This window comes from Strix aluco, chromosome 2 (genome assembly GCF_031877795.1).
Source record: "Strix aluco isolate bStrAlu1 chromosome 2, bStrAlu1.hap1, whole genome shotgun sequence".
Taxonomy (NCBI): Eukaryota; Metazoa; Chordata; class Aves; order Strigiformes; family Strigidae; genus Strix; species Strix aluco.
Genome location: NC_133932.1, coordinates 93,059,234 through 93,082,390, shown reverse-complemented (window position 1 = coordinate 93,082,390; position 23,157 = coordinate 93,059,234). Strand labels below are relative to the sequence as shown.

At 35.7% G+C, this 23,157-nt stretch overlaps 1 protein-coding gene across 2 annotated transcripts in view; it reads left to right on the top strand.

The window, feature by feature from the left end:
* Positions 1-23,157, top strand: part of PIBF1 (progesterone immunomodulatory binding factor 1) — a 120,669-nt gene that overhangs the window by 58,268 nt on the left and 39,244 nt on the right. For both annotated transcript variants that reach the window (XM_074815532.1, XM_074815533.1), the window contains exons 11-13: positions 11,604-11,769; positions 15,087-15,237; positions 19,219-19,309. In XM_074815532.1, coding sequence (XP_074671633.1) covers positions 11,604-11,769; positions 15,087-15,237; positions 19,219-19,309 — 408 coding nt within the window. The remainder of the gene's footprint in view (positions 1-11,603; positions 11,770-15,086; positions 15,238-19,218; positions 19,310-23,157) is intronic.

Here is a 23,157-nt window from a genome sequence, read left to right as displayed (position 1 = left end):
CGTTAATGGTAATGTTAATGTGGTTCCAGTTACTATCACTGCATGGGAAAGGATATTCCACATAACTCAGACTTAAAAGAAGACAGATCCAGTAATGCTCCCCTACCTGTTACTTGTCTGTCAGTCATTTTAGTATCCTTTGATTATGCAAGACCCATCTCTGCTAGCTGTTACTGTTATCATCTTTCCATCCTTTGCTCTTCTTACAAAAATTTCCCTGAGCTGCTCACTTGCAGTGAAGCATACCTGATGGCCTGCAGGCAGCTTAATGGAAGTTCCTTTGACTTCTGAAAGACAGATGGAAATCCATGTATTTTTCCTGTATCGTACTTAGTTTAAAACAACTGCTGGAAGTACAGTTACAGTGGTCTTTGGTACATGATTTTTAATATTTTAATAGCTTTTATGTAGCATTGAAATGCTAATAAGGAAATGCAGATTATTTTGTGTGTGACTACACATCATCCTTCTTGTCTTTGAAGGGAACAAATTTTTTTTGTAAACAGCAAGCTCAATATTAGCCAGCAGTGTACCCTGACAGCATCCTGGGCTGTATTAGCGGAATAGTGAAGTCATCAAGGGATGTCCAGTTTGGAGATATCCAATACAAATAATATAATGGTAAACTGGAGTGAATCCAGTGGAGAGCCACCAGAGTGGTCCATAATGCCCTGTGAGGGGAGGGTGAGGAGAGGGTTTGTTCAGTCTGGCTGCGGGGGCCCCTAGTAGTAGTGCCCCCAGTGCCTACAAGGAGGTCACCAGGAAGGTGGAGCCAGGCCCTTCACAGCAGAGTGTGGTAGGAGGATGAGAAAACATCAGTTGAAACAGGAGATTCTGACTTGGTATAAGGAAAAACTCTTTCACTATAGCCAAGCATTACTGTGGGCAGTCTCCATTCTTGGGAGTTTTTGAGACCCAAGCTTTGAGCAACCCAGTTGATTTCATAGCTGACCGTACTCTGAGCAGGATGTTGGACTAGACACCCCCTGAAATCCCTTACAACCTGAATTATTCAGTAATTCTGTTTTGCATTTGCATTGCTGAGATCTTTTTAAGAGGTAATTTTACTGGGGAATAAAAGGAAAACTATGCGGCAATATTCTGGCCTCTTGTATTTAGATTTTTAATTCTTAAGCCATTGCAAATGCCAAGGACCTCCATTACATTAATTCTTAGGGGAAAAGTTGCTTTGCTGTCCATCACTGCTAACTAACACTTTTAGGAACATATCCTTGACAGGTAACAAGGTATGCCTGTACTTTGAACTCTGCTTATCAGGAAATCAAACCTGTTATGTGTGATATAAAGGACATACCAGTCATTTGCTAAATTATGGCAGTTTGAACCCTAACCTTCTGACCTATGCTGCCAGACGTTCAGTGGGGAAAATGGAGGCTGGGGGAGCAGTTTCTCTGCTGATGCAATAGTTATATGTATCTCTTCTTTTTCACATGCCAGAGGAACTTTGTCTGATGGTCTCCCAGTTAGCCCTATCTCAAAAGATGTGTCTCTACTTTATAATTTCTTTCCCTGTCCTTTTCTAGGAAGCTTCAGTGATGACATTTCCTTTTCTTATTTTTTCCTTGCTGATCATCCAAGAAGCTTCTTTTTTTCATCACTGTATACGATAGAATTTTAGTTTCAATATTATTAACTACATACAAGTTACATGTGTGGAATTAAGAGCATAAATATTTGTATGTTCATTTCTGACTATTTTAAGGAGGTATATGGCATTCCAAACATTTTTCTTCTGTTTGTAGCTGTCTGGTTTTAGTGCTTTTTAGATTTTATTTGTTAAAAGGAGAGAGATATTTCAGTATTGCAGTTGTCACTTATATAACTGCTGCTATGTCAGTCACTTCACATTGACTTTTTCCCTTTTTGCATTAATGGAATTAAAAATCATACAGTAATTACCTTTTATTAAATAAATATTTACATCTAAAACTATCAATGAATTTTCTGTTAAATCAGAGGAACAGCAGCATATACAACAACAGACAATAAATGCTATCCTGGAAGGTAGAGGATAAGATTGCTGATACATATTTAAGTTTTTCTTAAACAGTGTGGAATTTTTTTCTGTTTCTAATTTGTAAAATGGGACTTGTATTTCATAATTCTGACTTATCTTTGTTACTCTTTCAGTCTCCGAGTTGACTGCAAAAGTTTTATTGAAGTTGTATGAGATGGTTAATTGCCTTTTGCTCAGTAGTATTTTGTGTACAGGACTGCAACATATCTGTATACCCACTGCATGACCCATAATATTCTTTCAAAATATCTTTGCAATCCAATTTTAATTTTCTGGGGTTTAATTTTAATAAACTGCTTATGCAACCTGGTTTGTAGAAAGAGTAACAAAGGGAAAGGATTGGAGAGAAAAGTATATGCAATTTAGAGATTCACAATGTAAATTAATATAAAAGGTAACAAACTTTGTCAACATGAACATCCAGAGAGTTTAGTTCCTTCAGTAAACCTTCTTCTTGTTCATTTATGGTTTAGATTTACCAGTATGTGGATATCAGAAGTTTTCAGTAGCTTCTTTTAAGTATCTGCAAAGGTTTAAAGTTTTTGAGTTAATATCTTAAAAATAGTCAAATCATCTACTAGCTTTAGCAAGAAGGGTTTTAAGATTTCTTTCACAGTTTGGGTTTTGTGTGTATACTTAGGCATGCACATGCATATTTGGATGCAGTATTCTTTTTTCACAGTGACAGCACTAGTGTGGATTGACTAATGAAAGAAAAAGAAAAAAGTCTGTTCCCTGGAGAGGACCTACAGCATATTGGGAATACTGGCTGATTGTTTACCTCAAGATTTTCACATAAATTTGGATGTTTACTTATGTCAAGTTTCTTTAATTACCAATTACCAGTTTGTTTCAGCTACTATCTTGAAAAACTATGGCTCTAGAACGTTGTACGAAGGGAATGTATGCAAATATGCTAAGGGCCAGTTGTGAGCTGAGAGCGTAGGTAATGCTACATCAAAATGTATTTGAGCCATGTAAAATAAAATTACATGCACATACTGGCACTCTGAAGATTCCCTGAATACTGAATTAGCCTAGCAAGTAATAATCACTCTATCCAGAATCACAAGACAGACCTGAAAATATTTATATTGATTTAACTGAACATCTGATGAAAAATAACCTTTGTGAATAGTGGAGGTTGAGAGTTTTGGATACGTTTTTGTACGTTTTATCCAAGAAGAAAAAACAGCTCAAGCAACAGTTCCAGAGTTGATTCCTGTTTCTTAGTTTGCTTGAGCAATAAAGAACAATGTTTGCAGTCCAATAATAAAAATGTAATGAACAATTTCTGTAGCTTCTGATATCCCCCAAATCTGTTCAGGTATGTTTCATCTGCTACAACAGCAATTTATTTCAATTCTAGTCCAGAAACACAAATACTACTATTATTAAAAAATATTTTCATGAAGTAATAATATTTCTGGAAAAGCTAATGCTTGGTTTAAGAAGGGAAGTTGTTAAATTGTTATTGAAATTGTGTGACAGCTTAAAAAAATAATTATGAACAGCAGGAAAAAAAATATAAAGCCAGGCAATTCTAAGTGTGTGTTACAAATTTGAAATTTAGTATAGAGTAATATTAAAAGTTGATGCTTTTCTTTAGTGTTTTGTAGCAAGGAAGTTGCTGGCATTTTCTTCATTCAGGTCTGTTATATATTTCTCATATCAAAACCTCTCGCAGATACAATTAGAATTAATTATTTTCTATACCAATCAGTATACATTATTGGGGGATAAATCTCTCTACTATTCCTTGCCTTTTTGTTGGTTTAGTACAAAATTCAGCTTTGTTAACACGGCAGTTTTTTCAAGGACCGAAGTAAACCATTAAATAAAAATACTGGTTTAATAAAGTTAATGGTTTGGGATGCCATGGGAAATCAAATTAGAGAATAGTGTGCACAGAAAATGTGACTAAAGACATAATGAGGTTTTAATAAATATGCTTCAGGTTTTTTGCTTTTGGATTAAAATACAAAACCATATTGCAGAGCAGGGATCCTTTTCAACCTGTCACTTCAAAGTGAATTTTTTAAAAAATTGAAGTATTTATCTGTTTGAGCAAAAATGTCGTTTAGGCAATGAGGAATCTAATCATGCTTATTCTGCTGCTTGTCCAGATGCGTGTTCCACCTCAGTTCAGCATGTTTCTCATACTTTCAAGATTGGAGACTTTTGCCATTTTATGTGCTAGTGCACACAGATGCAAAAGATAGCTTTGTGCAGTGTATCGACTCTGTGCCAGAAACAATAGAACTGTTCAGCTGCTTCGGACTGCTTTTGGCTTGAGGTAGAGCTGCTGCTGTCTGTATCCTTTAGCTTGGCTATGTTTCCCTTCTAGATTGTTGTCCTGTACTTAGGAGAATTCTATGAAGCTTTTTCCTTTTCTGTCTTTTCACTAAGCTTCAGAGAACTCATTTAATAGCCTTCCTGTTTGACAAAGAGGAATCTTTTATCTTTCTTTGGGGTTATTTTGAGTTTTATTCAAGGGATCTTGTGAGGCGATAATTTCCATTTTTCCATTCACAAACTAGATATCTCTGTGCCTACATCTCCTGAAATCTGATCTGATCTGATCTGATAGGTATTCTCTGACCAACTGTGTATACTGATGATTTCTATATTTCATGTTTGTACAATTTTTCATAGATCTAGAAGTAGTCATCCCCAGACACATAAATGAGAATGAACACAAGGATATACACCTTGACTAAGATGTATAGGCAAAGAGAAAAGCAGCTACCATTAGACTTCGAAAAATTATGAGAGTGACTCTGTTCCTCTATTTATCTATCTAAAAACCAGTTTTTGAGGAGGAAACGGTGGAATTCTATCCCATTCCTTATTATATGTTTATTGGTTTCTTCATATCCTTTCTTTTTGTGAAGGACACTGTTATTAATATCTCTATACCAATAAAGTTCAGTTAGGTTATTTGAATACATTTTCTGTTTGTTTCATTGAATCAAATAACAAGAGTTAACTCAATCAAGATGCCGATTACTTAAAGTAATTACAGTCTAGGCAAGTGACTCTGAGCAAACTAAGCATGCATCAGCACCATTGTATTAACACAGAGTAGCAACCACATCCTGTTTCATTTTTAAAAACAGCGTGACAGGAGTTGCTCATCTCTTTTACAGTAGCCTAAAAGTAAGCGCACACTTTCAGGAAGTGGAAGACTGATTCAATGTCCATCAGAGCCCCAGGATTGAGAGAAAACTCCCTAGTGAAGGCTTATGAAATTCTTATGGCTGAAATATAACTCTCAAGCACAGGCTAGGCTAGGCTGAAGCAGTCTCTACCATTACTGCTGAAACTGTGTCTCAGTGCAGAAGTGAATCTTAAGTTTCACAGAGTCAGAGTCAAATAAAAGGAAGCACAATTGCCTAGTCCAGAGACAAGGAAACAGACAGATTTCAGTCCCTGCCAGTCAGCATGATTTAGCAGATATATCTAAAGCAGACTCATCTTTCATAATGTTCATTCTTCCAATTCTTAGAAGAGATGGAACACTCATCGTGGTAATTAGGTTGCTGTAGCTGTCTTAGTGGAATAAACACCAAGATAATCAGCAACCTTTATAGTAATTCATCAGGATATGCCTTTTATATGTACATTCCACAACCCTACCTTTAACTTTGCTCTTTATTGGTTGTGTTACAGGTTAGTGAGATCTATGCAGCAGCTAACCTGTTTCTTTCTCTGGCATGAGGCAGAAAAATACATGGGAAGTACACATGTTCTCAAGAGGCACTGCAGAGAAAAGTGTGCAATCTGGTGTACACTGGGCATTAGTCTAGATAGGGTTGAAAAAATACATGGGTTCTACAAACTGAATAACTCCACTAATTGCATAGGTAATTTTGGGTTTAGGTGTCCTTAAACTACAGGTAGTGTAAAACAGCTGTTTATCTTGCTGAATCTGGATGTTTGGAACTAACGCTTCCTATGAACTGCAAAATAGTATGTGGAAGTGTTGCCTCCAAGGAAGTTGTTTCGACAGAATGAGGATCAGAGGCCAATACATAACAAATGCTTAGAATGCTGCAAAACACAAAAATCTCCTTTGAAGCAAGCAGCTTTAAACAAAGCTTCTAAGCTTTTTCTCTCAAACAGATTTTACTAAACCAAATACAAAAGTACTGGATGTTTAATTACTTGATACGAAGCAAATGTAACATCTGGCAAGAACTTGCATGTTAAGTCATGTTTACCCTTTAGCATTTAAGCTATGTTTCTGGATTTTTTTTTTAATAACAATCTAAAACAGGAATACACTTCTGGATTTTTTTTTAATAACAGTCTAAAACAGGAATAGTGTGCTGAAAAAATTCTCAGCATGTTATTTGAGGAAAACACATTTTAAGTGAAAACTATTTCAGCAAATAAATTTGTCAGTTTAAACAATTTGTAGATGGAATGCTTCATCTTCTGTTTAATCATTATACTCAGAGCTGCTTTCTTCTTTTGTTGGAGGTATTTAAATTTGTTGTTACTAAGCGCATTGTTATTTTAATCCAGGTTAGAAATAATTTAACGTATTTGATAGACATTAATGAAGCAATAAATGGTACAAAAGACTGAAAATGCCTATAAAGTTAGTGTAACAATCTCCATAAAATATATATATTTAAATGAAGAATGACAGCTTTCTTGACCATTTTCTAGTAAATATTAAAACAGTCTTTCAGTTTATGAAACCAGCCAGATACATGATGCATCAGACTTATGTTCAGTGCTTCAGAAGCTGAGCAATGAAAGCATTTGAAACTAAGGATCGGAGTTCCTACATTTTCAGTTACTTAGCGGGTAGTGTGTGAACTTAATTCATGGGAAGCTTTTGATTGCTCAGAAACAAGTTTTTAGTACCAAGGATCAAAAAGTGAAACCAAGATCCATTGAGTGCCTGTGTTTGAGCTGGGGTCTCACACTTTGCTACATGTATGACAGCGTGTGTGCAGTCTGTAACATGACTGAATTTAATTTAGGCCTATCTAGACTGCTGTTACTCATTCTGTGACTCCCAAATGGCACAATGAAGAGTAAGGAAAATTCTGTTCTGTACTTTTATACTTAGCTTTTGATTCTTTGGGAGAGAGGAAGCCTTAACATCCAGACTTGGTTGGGAAAGGTGAGAAAGTTAAGCTGGGATTTGAACCTTATATTGAAAGAAGTATGGGTAGGATTTTATGAAGGATGCCTAACTATGAGGGTGATGTAGTAATAGAGAGAAAGAAAACCAGCAGATGCAGAGTAAGCCTATAAGATCAGAATGGACGCTGAATAGGCTAGGAAAACAGGTGAGAAGAAAAACAGATGCCCCAAGTAGAAAGAATGAAAATAGAATTGAAAATCAGGAGAAATTTGGGCTGGCGCTGGGACAGAGAGGGAGGAGGGCAGGAACATTAGAGGACATGTCGGGGCTGGAAGTGGGACGTTTGCAATAGGACAGGTTAAGGTGGAAATACCTGTGGCATTTAGGTTTCTCTGCAAATTTGGCACTGAACCAAAGCACAGATATTTGTATAAACAGAAGAGTATATTTTAATTACTCTAAAGATCTCGGAACTGGAACTGACCCATCTGTGGAGTCAGGATGATTTCACAACTTACAGGGTTTTTTTCCGTTTTTAAAGTTGAAAATAATGTCTAAAATGTATCCTAAAGAGTTTTAGGCTGGTATAATCAAATTTGCAAAATTAGAAAGGATTGGTGCTTTGTATAATTTTGGTAGGACTTCCTTTGGAAGATGTCTTATTTGTATTTACTTGCTTAGCATTCTTTCCTATTAACAAGCTTAATACTAGGATTTGCTGCTTCTTGAATGCTTAATTTTACGATTTTATTGTCTTATACTTCATTGTTCAGTTTCACTTTTGAGAAGTACTGTTGTACATCTCAGGTTTTGTCAATGGGATAGACAATGGTAAAAAAAGAAACTATTTCTGTTAGGTAAAACAGATTAGAGTTGCTATCTCAGTTCTTATAGGATGCTTATAAGAAGTTGGAAATGTTAAGTGAATCTCACTTTACACACATATATGATAGAAATCTTTGAATATCAATATTAGATTAGGCTGTGCTGGATGTGTTTTGTAGTTCCACCATTCAAAAATCAGTTGGCTGCCATACTTGCTTTCAGTATACAGACTACGTTTTACCATGAAATCTTTCCATTTACTCTCATTATATGCAGATTTTGAGAAGTTATTATATCATTATCCACCATTTGCAGAAACAGACTCCTCTGAAAAATCGTAAAACCATCCTTACAAACCAGAGTTTAAGTCCCTCTCTGAATATTCTCTCTTCTACTTTACTCTAGAAATAACCTTTTTGATAACCATTGTGTCACTCTGCTTTAGCAAACTTCAGGCATTATTGACCAGTCATCTGAGTGGCCCAGAGACATAATGAAGTTGAGACCTCATTCTAGATGATTCTTACATGTGGGTTTTTCTCCATTTGTTTCATTAGCTCAATCTGTAATTTCCCTTTCCCAACCCTCATTCTTCTGTGACGCAAAAAACCCTGCCCTCTTACTATATCAAGTTTGCTAAAATTTCTTGATGGAGAAAAATCCTGCATACCCACTATTTTTTTCCATAACAGTAGTATTAAAGCATAAGGTGGTTTTGGTTTCTTCTGTTTTCCCTTAGAGACCATCTAGGCAGATAAAGGAATGTATTTTGACATTGTTACATGACTCTGTACCCACATGCACGCACACTTGTACTAAAATAGTAGCCAAGAAGCCAGAGATACTATCTGGCCAAGTAAAAGCAAATAATGCAAAGAAACTCTGGTGCTACAGTGGAGGAGTTAGTAGTGAGCTCACCAGTGTAGTAAGGTCAAAAGAAAACTTTACCTTACCAGTACAAAACAAATCATGCATGTGGAAGCTAGTTCAAATTTCCAAAACAAAATTTTTTTTTCTGAAGTTACTGCTCATGATTGGGTTGATAAGCATGCTCTGGAAGCACCCAGCTGATTGAGTAGACGTACAAAATCGTCGGAGAACTATGGGCTTCTCTGGAAAGTATAGAAAGTAGGTACAGAGAAGTATGTGTAACCTATGTTTGTGCATGTTTCCAGTGTGTAAGCTCTGCACATTGAACCTCGGACTAAGATCTGAAGCTGTGCACAGCAGTGCATTGCCATTTATTTTGTGTAAAGGCAGAAGATAGGAATTTGTTGTTAAAAGTCAATAAATATGACTTGTAGATAATTTCATTTGTCTGTTGCATTGCACATCAGTTGGCTGGATGACATGTATCTTTGTGAAGACTTAGGCATTTTGGAACAGTCTTGTCAGGATTGTAAACAGTGTGCATAGCAGAACAGATTTAGTGTCATGTCTGCAGCCAATCATGTACAGTGTGGCAAATATGAGTGCTGAAACTATTTTTGTGTGGTTAAATGAAAATAGGAACATACAGTCAGGGAGCAGTGATGAAATACTTAAAGTATCAGCACTTGAAAAGCATCCTCAAGCAAAACTGACCGCAGTAGTCAATAACCAGATAGATAATTGACGTTCAGCAGTTTGAGTGCAGTAACTGAGAACTGTCATACTATTGAAAAAGAAAATTGTTTTAAAAAGAATGACCTTTTCATGAGCTCAGTAGGCAGAACTTCCAACCTCTGCTCACGCAGCCTGTGTGGGAACAATCTCATTCATGCGTTGGACTGTTTACTCATACATGGATGTCTACAGAGTGATTGTAAAAGGCATCATAATGACACCTGTTTGTTCTGTTCAAGTTAATTCCAGTGAAAATTGCTTCCTCTTTGTGCCTTAGAAACATTCCTACATCTGAAATCCTCAGGGAAAATATTTGAAGTAATCCCCTTGTTTTTGTTAAACACCCTCAATCCCACCTAAAGATCAGGTGCTAAATAAAGATGGAATTGTGTTGCAACTGCTATTTGACAAATGACAGCTAACATAACAACCGCGCTGGGTTAGAGTAAAGGTTTATCTGGCATTCTAACAATTTGTTGTTACATGACTTCTATGTCAAAAGTACCATCTTGCATTTAATAGTTGTCAAGATTTCTCTGCTGTTTGTTTGATACTGAGTTTTTTTCATACTCTTGAGTCAGTGTTAATTTTTAGCATCCATAGCATCTTATGGTAAAGAATTTCACAACTTTCATGTGTGAAGAACGACTTCTATTTGTTTTCATTCTGTGTCTGCTGGCTTTACAGATGCCTTCTCATGTATCTATTGGAAAATACAGTTGATTCCTTTGCTCATTCTCCATGCCTTTCATGATGTTAAAGGCCTCTCTTATTTCTTCCGTCTTCTTCTCTTTTCCAAGTTGTAGAGTCCTAGCTTGCTTAAGTAATTTCTTCCATACAGTGCAACTGTATAAGTGCATGATGTTGCTGGTTGTCAAAGGTAATCTTTATTACCCTTCTCTGATGCTTAACCACTTGTAAGGTGAGGTACTAGAATGGTAGTCAGCATTCAGTGTGCAGGCAACAGCATGAAATTGTAAAGTGACATGGTGATTCCTGTATTTTCTCTATTGCTTTCACAGTAATTCCCAAAATGTTGGGTTTGACCATTATTTAAAATTGAGCCAAAGTTTTCATGGATTTATCTAGTATAACCCCAAGATCTCACTCGTGAATGAAAACATAGGAGTTCATCATTTTATGTATATGGTTAGGATAATTTTTACAACCTGTGATTTACTTCGCATATATCCTTTGAATTTCATGTTATTTAATGCTAAGATTCATAAACTTTTCTACTCTTCTTCACATGACACTTGTTTTCTACAGTCCAGTAACTTAGTATTCTATCAGCAAACTTTTTTACCCCTCTTTTTTTGAGACTGCTTGTTAAGTAAAATGAGTAGAATGAATGAAGTCCACTTCTAAGCAGGATATTATTTATCTGTCACCTATAATTACCTTATAGTGATATTCTCAAAAATATACTTCATTTCTGCTTTTTGAGAAGGTCCCATGGTTCTGAATGACTGTGGAAATTAATACACCATTGTAGTCTGATGTTTCTTCATATCTTTGGGTATGGGAAAAAGCAGTGTAGCTGATATCCATGATATCCCAAAGATATATCCCAGGGATGCACCACTGATATCACTGATGTCTAACACCACTTCTCCCTATCGTGTGTAACATGTGGTGGTGAAGACAGGAGACAACATCTCCTTAGTATCTCTCCCAAGAAGACTTCAGTGCATACATATGTGTACCAAGAAAGAGATTCACACTGATCAAACATTTTAAAAAATTAAAGTATACTGTAAGGTCATTGTCATTTGATCGTGCATTAACTACATATTCAGAAAAGTCATGGGCTGAGTTTTCCATGTACTGTGTTTTGTTGTCATTATAGTATTGAATTTTCCTAATGATGTTTCAAATACAGGTTACAATAGTTACATAGATAACCTTACTAATACTTAATAAACTCTTAGAAATACTGTATTAATTTCTGAAATTGATACCTCTACTGAACAGAACAAGAATGTAGTCTATTTTTGAATCATCAAAACTACTTTTTTTTTTTTTTTCCAGGTATAGACAAATGCAGCTTGGCACAGAAAGCAAAGTAGCTGAACTTCTTCACCAAAGTAAGTTAAAGTCCTTTGAAAGTGAACATGTTCAACTCATGCAACAAGAAACAGCAAAGAATCTTTCACAGTGCCAAATGGAATGTGAGAAATACCAGAGAAAGCTGGAGGTATGTTATATAAAGAGATACTTTAGAGGGCATTATATAGTTGTTTTTAATTAGAATGTAAAACGGAAAAGCTTGGGGAAAGAGTAGCAAAGAACATACATGGCTGAATTAGTATCTCCACCAAATTTTGCTGAAGCAGAATCATTCATGTGAGGTAGACATATGTTTGTATCACAAAGCTGCTTATGTCAGTCTATGTGATTATTGTAGGCAAAAAAGACAGTTATACCAGAACAGTTATGGTGAATTCAGCATCATTATTAAAATCTAGGATTTGTAATAGCATTGTTATATAATAAAAATACTTTTTATTGATACACAATTCTGGAACACATTTTTACAGCTAAAAAAGTCAAGGAGAGCGTGATGTGTACAACATTGAAAAGACCTAACATTGCTGATCCTATCATGGTTGGTTGACCTTGGCCAGCTGCCAGACATCCACCCAGCCACTCTCTCACTCCCCCTCCTCAAGAGGATGGGGGCATGGGGGTTAAATAAGCTGAAAAAGCTCATGGGTTAATATACAGATAGGGAGATCACTTACCAATTGCCATCATGGGCAAAACAGACTTATTACCTATTACTTATTTCAATTTGTAATAAGTGAAATAGATGTGGATGGTGAGAAACAAAGAAAAAACTAAAGGATCTTTCCCCACCTCTTTTTCTTCTGGGTTTAACTTCCCCCCTTCACTTCTGACGCGTCTGCCTCCCTCTCCCTGAGCAGTGGAGGGGAGGGATGGGGAATGGGCATTGTGGTCAGTCCATAACAGCTCCTTTCTGCTGCTCCTTCCTCCTCACACTTCTGCTCTGCTCCAGTGAGGATCTTCCATGGGCTGCAGTTTCCTTCAGGAGAAAATCTGCTCCTGCTTTGGCTCTCCACAGGTTGCAGTTCCTTCAGGGCATGTCCAACTGCTCCAGCATGGGGTCCTCTCTGGGCTGCAGTGTGGATATCTGCTCTGGTGTGGTCTTTCATGTTCTGCAGGAGGACAACCTGCTTCACCATGGTCTTCTCCATGGTCTTCAAGAGAATCTCTGCTCTGGCACTTGGGGCACGTCCTCCCCTCCCTCTCTCACCTTGCTGTCTGCACCAAGGCTGTTTATCACACTTTTTTCCCCTCACTCCTCACTGCCATGCAGCATTTTCTGCCCTTTCTTAAATACATTCTCCCCAAGGCACCACCACCTTGTCTGAGGGGCTCAGCTGTGCCCTGCGGTGGGTCGGTTGAAGCCAGCTGGAACCGGCTGTGTCCGGCCTGGGGCAGCCCCGGCCTCTCCTCACAGAGGCCGCCCCTGCAGCCCCCTCTGCCAGCTCCTGAGCACCTGCACCCAGTGCATCTATTTACGTAGAGTTGAATGACTTGGACCTGTTTATCTTTACAAGCCTGGGATTTATTATCTCTCAAACATGTACTTTCAAAAATGTATCATATCCTGTTTACCTGTTTTAGTATTGGAAATGTGTCCAGTATTCAGTAGAGCAAACTTACTTTAAAACAAAATTTCTTCACCTGTGCAAAGTTAGTCCCAAAATTGTATCACTGAGTCCAGTTTGTGAGATTTAAATCAGATTGGCAGTGTATGTCTAAAACAAATGTCAGGATACAAGCTGGACAGGACAGAATAAAAAACTTTTTTCCAAATGCCAGCTATGACAGCCTTCATTGTTGGAGAAGTATGCTGTTCTTCAAGTCCCCGCATTTCTGGTGCTGAACCTGCCTAGGGTGTTTATGAAAAGGAACTGTAAAGTGGAAACAGAATTAGAGAGTTTTAGGTAAAATGTAATTTCTTGTTTGTCTGTATTGTTTCAGATCCTAGCTGATGAGGTTAGTTGTGGTCACAAGCACTGGGAGTACCAGTTTCACTAGACTTTGAGGGTACTAAACAGATTTTTAGTTGCACCGACATGTCTAAACTTTGAGAAGATAGTAAAATTTGAGTTATATTTCCATTTTCTTTGTGGATATTTATTTGATCTGATAACATCTTGAATATTTGCCATTCAATTCTGCTAACAGTTTTGGCACTTCCTTTTCTCTGTAGAGAGACAATTTGAAACCAGTATGCTTTCATTAAGAAACGTTCTTGCAGAAATATTTGATGTCTGAAGCTTTTACTTCTGTTCCTTTTGACTGAATTCTTAGTTTTTTTAATTTCCTTTCTTATATATAGTATCAATGTACTAAGGGTTTTTTCTTACCCTTCTTATAGGATATTGATCTTAGTGAATAGTGTAGTCACTAGTATCTTGCAGCTCAGCTACAGCTGCTTTGTGAACCAACTGTTGTTTTTATTTGCATTTCAGCATAGTTTCTCTTATGCATGCTAAAACTAGAAAACAGAATATTTATATGTTGCCAAAGTTTAACCTATATGTTTATTCTGTGACAGTAGACCAGTCATTTTATGTTCGAGTGGCTTGTTTCTCTAAGCATTGTGCAGTCTTTTGTGGTTTTGACAGTGAATCTGGTATCACTTCTGTATATACTATTCATATATTTCTGTATCTTTAGATCTATATTCAATTGTCATCTTGAATGTTTGGGATTTTTATTTGGGAAGTTAATAGTCAACTTAGCTGCAGCACTACTTGGTTATTACTTTACGTGTTTTGGTTGGATTTTCTGTGCGAAGTTTGTAGATTACTACTTTACTCACCAAGGATTTTCTTATTCCAGTTGATTTTATAATATTTATGTTGTTTTCTGTTTTCAAGCACTGTATCAGATATAGACCTTCATAACTTTTACTCTTGAATATGTGCTTTTTTGTTTAAGCTTAGTGGATTAAGTATTTACTTTAGTCCTGAACGTTAATGGCATATTACCATTCAGTAATAAGTAAATAATAAGAAACTGGTATATTTTAAATACCAGATTTTGGTATTTGTCCATTTGCCACTCTGTAAAGGAACCTTCCTTTTTTAAATTGATAACTGAAATCTGAATCCATTTAAAGCAACAAAAATAAATGCATTTACACTGTTTTGACTGCTGTGTATTAAATTTTTAGCTGTTACTTTGCTTTTCCTAACTCTCCTTTAAAATTCTTGTAGCTTTTTCAAAGAGAGATTCTTAGAATTACTAAGGCCTTAGGAGATAGGCATAAGTGATATGACCTGAGAGTGTAATCTGTGCAAGATAATATAGTTGAAAAAATAACTGCTTTTTAAAGTATTTTAATCTTTTCTGTGCAAAAGTTACATCAAATATTTAGCATCATACTGCTAAGCATTTTACATGTATTATATTTTGTCTCTTTCATAAATAGCTGTACTGCTGAATCCCTGATCTTTCCATTATTCATTCTCACAGGTGCTTACTAAGGAATTTTATAGTCTTCAGTCTTCTAGTGAAACACGCATTATTGAACTTCAAACACAGAATTCTGAGTTTCAAGCAAGGCTAGATACTTACGAAAAACTTGAAAAAGAGCTTGATGAGATAATATTGCAGACAGCAGAAAGTAAGTTCTGTCACTAATTATGTTGTATCTGTAGGTGTTTCTGGCATTATGATAAGATGTCTTGTTGCTCGTGGCACTTGGAAAGTATTACAGTGTCTGTCATTCTCCCTCCTTATGCCTGACAATTAAGATGCAGTAATATGAAAATAGTAATGACAGATTTTTAAATGTATTTGTAAATATGTATCAAATAAACATGAACTTAGACATATGGATGTTAAAAAATCATCTCAGTGTTTCTTTTTATCTCATTTCTCTTCTCCATATTCTAATTATCCATTATAATTAGATGTGTTTTTTAGGATTCTCCTATTTTTAAAGTATATTTTGAATACCAGGGAACCTCTTTGTTGACAGACAATTATAGGTTTCATAATACAGAACAGTGATTAATGTGAATTTTTGAATGAATTGAGGGGGGGAGGAAAAAAGCTCTTCCTTGTGTTGAATTAATAATAATTAGTCATTAACTAGTTGCTTGTGCCAGATCAGTCTGTTCCAAGTACTAAACCCTGGACTAAATTCAGGCCTTATTACTCTTGAAAATTTTTGTCTCTGGTTGGCAAAAATAGTGATATCTGTTCTCAAACACAGCAAAATTTCCGTGAAATCTATATTAATTTGGTTCTCAGCCTAAATGAATCCACAAGGCAAGTAATTTCTAATTTGAAAGTACCACTCTAATCTTGAAGTCTTTTAGCCTGTGTGTAAACAGAGTAGGACACTTTAAGATTTCAAACTAATTCATATATCTTCTTGTCCTTTTCTCTTTCTTTGCTACTCAAAAAAGTAATCACAATTTATAAATAATGTTTTCGAGCTAGAAGATCATTGCATAAGCTTTATATATAAACAATAGTGTAGAAAAAAGTATGTATTACTGGGATATCTGAGTATCTTTATTAATTAGACTGTATACTTTATTAATTTTATACACTGCAGCTTGTACTTGTTAGAATGGCATGACTACCCAAAGGTTCCAGTCTGACCATGAGCATGTTTGCTATATACATGCTTATGTTTTAGTCAGTAACATGTTTTTTTGAAGTGTATATATATAAACTTGCCTAAGGAGTATTTGTGTTAATACAGAATTTTTTGGACCTTACCCTCGTTTTTTCCAAGGAGAAGATAGAGTTCAGAATGCTGTTCTTTGTTTACACTGATTTACATTTTCTTATGCAACTTGGGATGGCACCAAAGGTTTTTACAGAACTAAATCATTCTTAACTTCTTACATGTGTATTTTAATTACAATTTATATTCTGTGATACAGATATGACTTAAAGTTTCCAAATGGACTGTTAAAATATAATTATTTTCTTATTTTGTTGGAGAAAAAAGGGAGTTCAATATTATTTCAATATATGCTCTATTTAATAACTAACATTGTTTTTTCTTACTATTTGATATTGAAAGTTAGGATTAATACCAATTAAGACTGAATTCCAGCACCAAGGTGAACTTCTGAGGAAAATCAAAAGAAATAAATGTATTTCTTTTTTAAAAATACTTTGAAGGAGAACACAGACATACTTCCTCTGGTGTCTCAAATTATGTCCTGGTATTTACATGTCATAAATAACTGGTAGAAAAATAGGTAGAAAATTAATTGAAAGAAAGGAAATATAATTATTTTTCAAATTCAGTGTGTTCTGGAAATACTCCAGTCTATCTTTCAAAGAATATGATTTAGGCAGAAGTATTGTGTGGAAGACAATTAGAATTTTCTATAGACTTCAGTGAGAATAAGATTTTACTCTTCAGTCCTGTGCTCACTTCTTTATATTTCAGTACCATGCAATTTTTTTTTCTTCTTGAGTTATGAAGCCTCTGCTATTTTACAATACTGGGGGTGCTGGTGGGGGTTGGAGTCTCTGGACTTAAGAAACTGTGTATTTGCACATGTGAGGTGGCTTTTGTCATATACTCATAATAAGCTTTTTATTTTTTCCTTTGGAGAACATGCATGTGGAAGAGATCACTGAATTGTGACTGTTATTCCCTCATTATGCGTTGCTTTATTAGTATTGAAATAACATGAAACAGTCTATTCAGGAAACTATCAAGAATTTATGTAGCCACTCCTTACAACATCTGAGTGGCTTCCACATGAGTAACAGTAAACTTTCTTGGCATTTGTCTATTCTTCCTTTTCAGGATAAAATCTTCACTTTGGGGTATTTCTGTTGTAGACTAGTTTGGGGTTTTTTGGGTGTTTTTTTTTTTTTTTTTGCTTCCATTGGTTAGTATCTTTTTAAGAAAAAGATTGGACCTATATGTATCCTCACAATGGCACTTCTTTTTGCCAAGTGGTGTAAAAAACTGTCATTAATAAGTGTCTCCTAACATAAAATGTGTATTTTACACCACAAAGTCAGGTGAAGAGCCTGGAAGGACATAAACTAAGATAAGAGAAGCACACACTGATATAGAACATTACTTCAGCTTCATATCTGCAACATTTCCAAATTATTTCCAAATTTTTTTTGCATTTGATTTCACGATCTGACACTTACATGGACACTACTGACAGATACGAATTTATATGGCAGGATACTACTGACACTTCCCTAAGACATACAACACTGAATTTGTAACCAAAAAAGACTATGACAGATTATTTTTTATGTTTTTCTGAACCAGATATATTTAAGGCACTGGAGAATTCCCAATCATAACTAAGTCTTGAAAATCTGAAGTTCTTGTGCCTTTGTACTGCCACATCAATAAACTTTTTCTGTCATACTTACTGGAATTTCTGTATTGTTTTTCATGTAACTAGGTATGTGACTTACAAGTGCTCTACAAGAGGCTTTTCTTTTTCTAAATGTGTTTGAAGAGTACTTGTTTAAAATAGAATTAAAAGGGTATTAGACAAGTGAGGAAAGAAGCTATAGTGTTGTGCAAGTTATTGAGGGGAGAAGGTATTTCTGATTTTGAGGCACTTGAGGATTAGGAAACATGAGTCAGATAGGACTGTCACGTAATTTCCTAAATTGGTTTCTCCTGTTCCCAACTAGTTGGTTCATCAAAACTGTTGTGTGGTGCCTGGGCTGGTGTTCACTTGTGCTCCCTCCTTCTCTCACAACTGTCCCACTCTCTCTGCCCCTGCCTACCTCCCACACACACACTTCTTTTTTTCCTTTTTTTTTTTTTTCTGGTCCACTTTATCTTACAGGACAGAGGAAACCTGAATTATACAAGCTAAAATATAAAAATCTGTACACGTTTTAATCTTGCTGCTATTGGGATTTCTTTTCAAAGCAATTCCAATGTGTTTTAAATCCTTAGAAGCACATTTTCAGAAATCAGTCATCTGTGGAGGCAGAGATTATTTTGAATATTTTTACTTTGCATAAACATACAAATCTCCTTCTTGACCTGTTCTGAAGATGGGTATGGCATTTGTTTTCCTCAGGTTATCAGAAATTTCTGATCACCACAGCCTTTCAGAAATTATAATGAACAGCCTCACATTGACATCGGCTCCCTCAGCAACCTCAGATGTGTCCCTTCTGGTCTCATGGATTTGTTTCTGTCCAGTCAGCTTAAGCACTCCCTAATTTTATCATCTTTTACTTCCTCATGTGTGCACAGAAAATTAATTATTTAGAAAAAAAACCCAAAGCAACCTAACCTTCTACTGCTGAATTATACTATTAGTGTGTATATTGTGACTATAGTGACACTATACTCTTTTCCTTTACTTTCCTTTTGCGTAAGTCTTATGTTAATCAGAAAACAGAAAAATAAAAAGTAAAAAGCCTGCCAGTGTTGTGAGAAATTAGTGTATGGCACTGTATTATTCTAATTGTGAACAAAGTTGTTCTACTTAAGTCCAGAAGGTTACACCAACTGAAAATCTAGCTTCTAGAAGTTTGTGTGTGTGTATAGTTATAAATAGAATTGCTTAGAAGTTTGTAAGTTCTTGCAGTGTAATTATGTTCTTCAACAGTACCTTTCTGCAATTTTTTGCAGTGGAAAATGAAGTTGAAGCTGAAAGGGTTCTCTTCTCATATGGGTATGGTGCTAATGTTCCTACAACAGCCAAAAGACGACTAAAGCAAAGGTAAAAAAGTGCCTCCTGAACTTACTTGTTCAGGACAAAGTAAATGAAGGTATATGTGCATTATGTTTTGTCTTAGAATCCAGCCAGTTTGATTAACATAAAGAGAGGTTTTTTAATTACTTAAGTATACAGGAACAGAATGAAGACTAGGACCTGTTAATGTGGTTGATGCATATAAATGAGCATATATGTATTTTTCTAGGTCATTTTAAGATCTTTTTGCATTGTCTTTCAGAAAAATTAATTTTAACTGTATAAAACTAAACAGCTGTAAAAACAGACTAGTTACATTGTTTACATTTATATAATAGGAAATAAGTTTTGAATACCCTAGAAATGATTGTATATAATTGTAACAAAAAAAATCTGTTGGGAAATTAAAAAGGCCAAGGTTTCAGAGCATCACTATTTCATCTTTACAAATACAGGAGCTCATTCCAGTTATATTTCTTCAGTTTGCTCTGATACCGTTTGATCAATAGATAAAAATGATGTGTAGGCTGAATAACATACCTTCTGATCACAGTCATTTTTAAATAATAAATTTATGTTATGCACTATCTTTAAGAAATAATAGTGACATTTGATTGGCTCATTGTGAGCATAAAGGCTACAAGCTACAAGTATAGAGAATGTAGATTTATTTATAATATTTTTAAACTGTGCCCACAGAAAAGTTTTGCTGTTGTTGAAAATATGTATAGCTAGTATAAAAAGAAAATATAACCTACGATTAGAATCATGGAATAGTGGGATGATTTAGGTTGGAAGGAACACCTGGAGGTCAGAAGAGTTCAACACCATGCTCAGAGCAAATCCAATTGTTCAAGAGCTTGTCCAGATAAGTTTTGATTTTTCCCTATGGATAGAGATTGCACATCCTTCACAATATTAGGTCAGAGTGATTTTTTTTTTTTGACAAGAATCCTGTCTCCAGCCTGACAGAGGTCACCACAGTTAGGATAGTGGTTCTCCCAGGATTATACACATTCCTTGCACTTGGGGTATCCCTACCATGTGCTCAAATGCAGGAAAGTTGACTGCATAATTTGTGTTAGTGGTAGGCTTTGACCATGCTATCTTCTACTAAAATGAGAAACTCCACCATCATGGTGGACACACGAAGAGGGGTATAAAGGCAGGATGAATGTGTACCATAGCTTCACAGTGTACATTTCTAGCATTCAGGAACTGTAAGTGCAGTTTTTGTCATGTATAGCTGATTTTTACTATAAGTATTAGTTTCTTTAGTTGTTTTTGTCCTCTTAACCCCCACCTTCTCCATGACAAAGAATATTTAACATCAAAAGTTACTGATGATAATTAAGGGCAAATGATGGTCTGTTCATGTTTGCAAGAAAGATTTATGGGCCATGTACTGTTTCTTCTGTCCTTCATATTTGTTTTTCAAGTAAGTGTTGTGGATAAGATTGTCAGTCAGATTAGACCTGTTGTGCACTGACATATCACTGACAAAAATCATAAAGATTTTATGTAGTACTTAACTTTGGAAAGGCTTAATTTGCTCTTTGATGTTTTTAAGCCTCTTAAGATTCTTTCCTTGTAAGATTTCTTTTTATATTGCATAAAATTCAAGAAGTAAAAAAAAGAGGGAAGGGCAAAAAGCTCCATAACCCTGTTGTATGTCTGGTTTAGGAACCTACTGAGAGTTCCATAGAATCCTTTCCTAAAACTTCAGTTCCTTCCTCCTCTGTCAATAGTTTGGGAACTTTTCTGAGTTTCAGTTTAGATCCTTCTTTTTTCCCACCTTATTACATTCAGTTTAGATTATTTATGTATAAAAGAATTATGCTAAATCACGTTTGAATGATGAATCTGATGATTGGTAAGCCAGGATTTTGGATGTGCTTGGAAGACACTTTCTGAGCTTAAAAGTGGCTCTATCAGAATGCCTCATATATTCTTCGTTTGTTCCAAAAGGCATTGGAAGATAAAGCTGATTTAATCCTTCATAATGGTGTTGAAGACTTCATAGACTTTCTTTATCTTTTAAAATTAAGAAGATCAAAAAAACCATAAAAGTTTGTATGGTTTACCTGCTGCTGTTCTGATTCAAGGAAAACTGCCATGCAGAAAATGTGTATGATGCCTATGGCTCCTTAAGCTTTAAAGCACAGTCTCTGTAAGACCAACTTCTGTGTTTAGAGCCATTAAAAAAACACAGATAAGTTTTCTGCTCTCTGGGATTGCCTGAGGAAAGAGAATCTATTATAAATGTGAATCTTTATGGAGTCCACTACCTGCTCTTTAATTCCATACATATCGGATCCTAAATGAAGAATTCTTACAAGTTCACAGCATGCACTTCAGTCTCTGAAACTTTGTACAAAATCACCTGTTCAAGCATAGTGCCTTGTGGGATCTACACCTCTTTGCCTACTTGCCAGAAACAACTATTTCATTACTTTGGATGTAGGCACCATGCACCCGTAGAGTAAATTAAACATGCCTGGGAACATTCTGAAGTATCAAGACCAAATGTCATGTAGTAGCCCACTTCCATAAAACTAAACTCTCACTGTAGGTTAGCTGCCTGTGAACTACATATTGGCAATGACTGCTTGCCCACGCTAACTCTTCAATTATGCCTGGGAACTGTTTGGGAGAGTGTTAATGAGTAAATGCCAGAATACTACCAGGAACACTTCAGTGGCTTGCTAACAAAAAATTATCACATTCTTGAGCACAGCATAATTTTCTAGTATAGTTGGAATCATAGTTTTCCAGAATAAGATGTCTTTGCAGATCAGTCCCTTTGTCCCTTTGCTTTAAATGTAAACTAGTCAAAAAACATATTGACAAGCATACTTGAAAGACGTACTTAAATACTTGCAAATTCAAGTCAATTTCACTGAGTAGTTGTAGCTGGGAAAATTACGATGGGCTATATTCCCAAAGTTGCCATGGGAAGGTATTCAGGTTTCCCCTTGCACTCTACTAGCTAATGTATAAGATCCCTAACTAGTCAGAGCAGTCGTTTTATTTCTCTTCAGTACTAGATGGGATCTTAACGCACATCTCCTGTCTCCTAAATAAAAAAACCAAATAATTAGTTTGGAGAATTAATTTCTCTTTTCTCAGTTATTGTTTACACAGTCTAATGCTCCTTGTAGGAGGAACTGAGAGAACCAACCTATTAGTGAATGCTATTGAGGATTTCAGGTAATTCCTCTCATAACACAGCTGAAGAATATTAAGACTTCTGCCAAATCTGAAAGTGTATTCCCTTTTACTGAGGAGAAGGTGGAGGTTATGACTTGTCAAATTTTCAGAGAAAGTTTATACACTATTCTAGCTTTACACACTCTAAGCCTCAGCTTAAGGGTAAGTATAATCTCCCTGTTGGTCTGCTTTAGATAACTTACGTTCTTATAGATTCAGCATCATGGTCAAGAACTGGATAACACTTTGCTATTCTTTATTTGGAGACTAACAGTCTTACGTATTCAGTTTATGGAAGTTTATTCAGATATGCATTGAGAATCTAAGATCTGAACTGGAGTGACTTCTCCTTTTCTTCAATATACAAGTTTCTGAAAAATGGCACACATTTGACTCGAAGGATAGCTTGTTGTGGAGAGCCATTACTTCAGTGGTTAAGGCACACTGAAAAGTGGTATTAACTCTGTATATTTTCCTCGTCTTTAGAGCTCTGAATTTCCCATGTCATGTTGTGAAATAGATTGGTGACTAGAGTACCTAAGCACAGAGAGGTACAGTGATAAATTCTCCAGATAGAATTTTGATAATAAGCCACCAAGCTGCTGAATGCTACAAAGATGGTAGGATTCATTACAAGATATGTAGATTTAGATATGTAATCATAG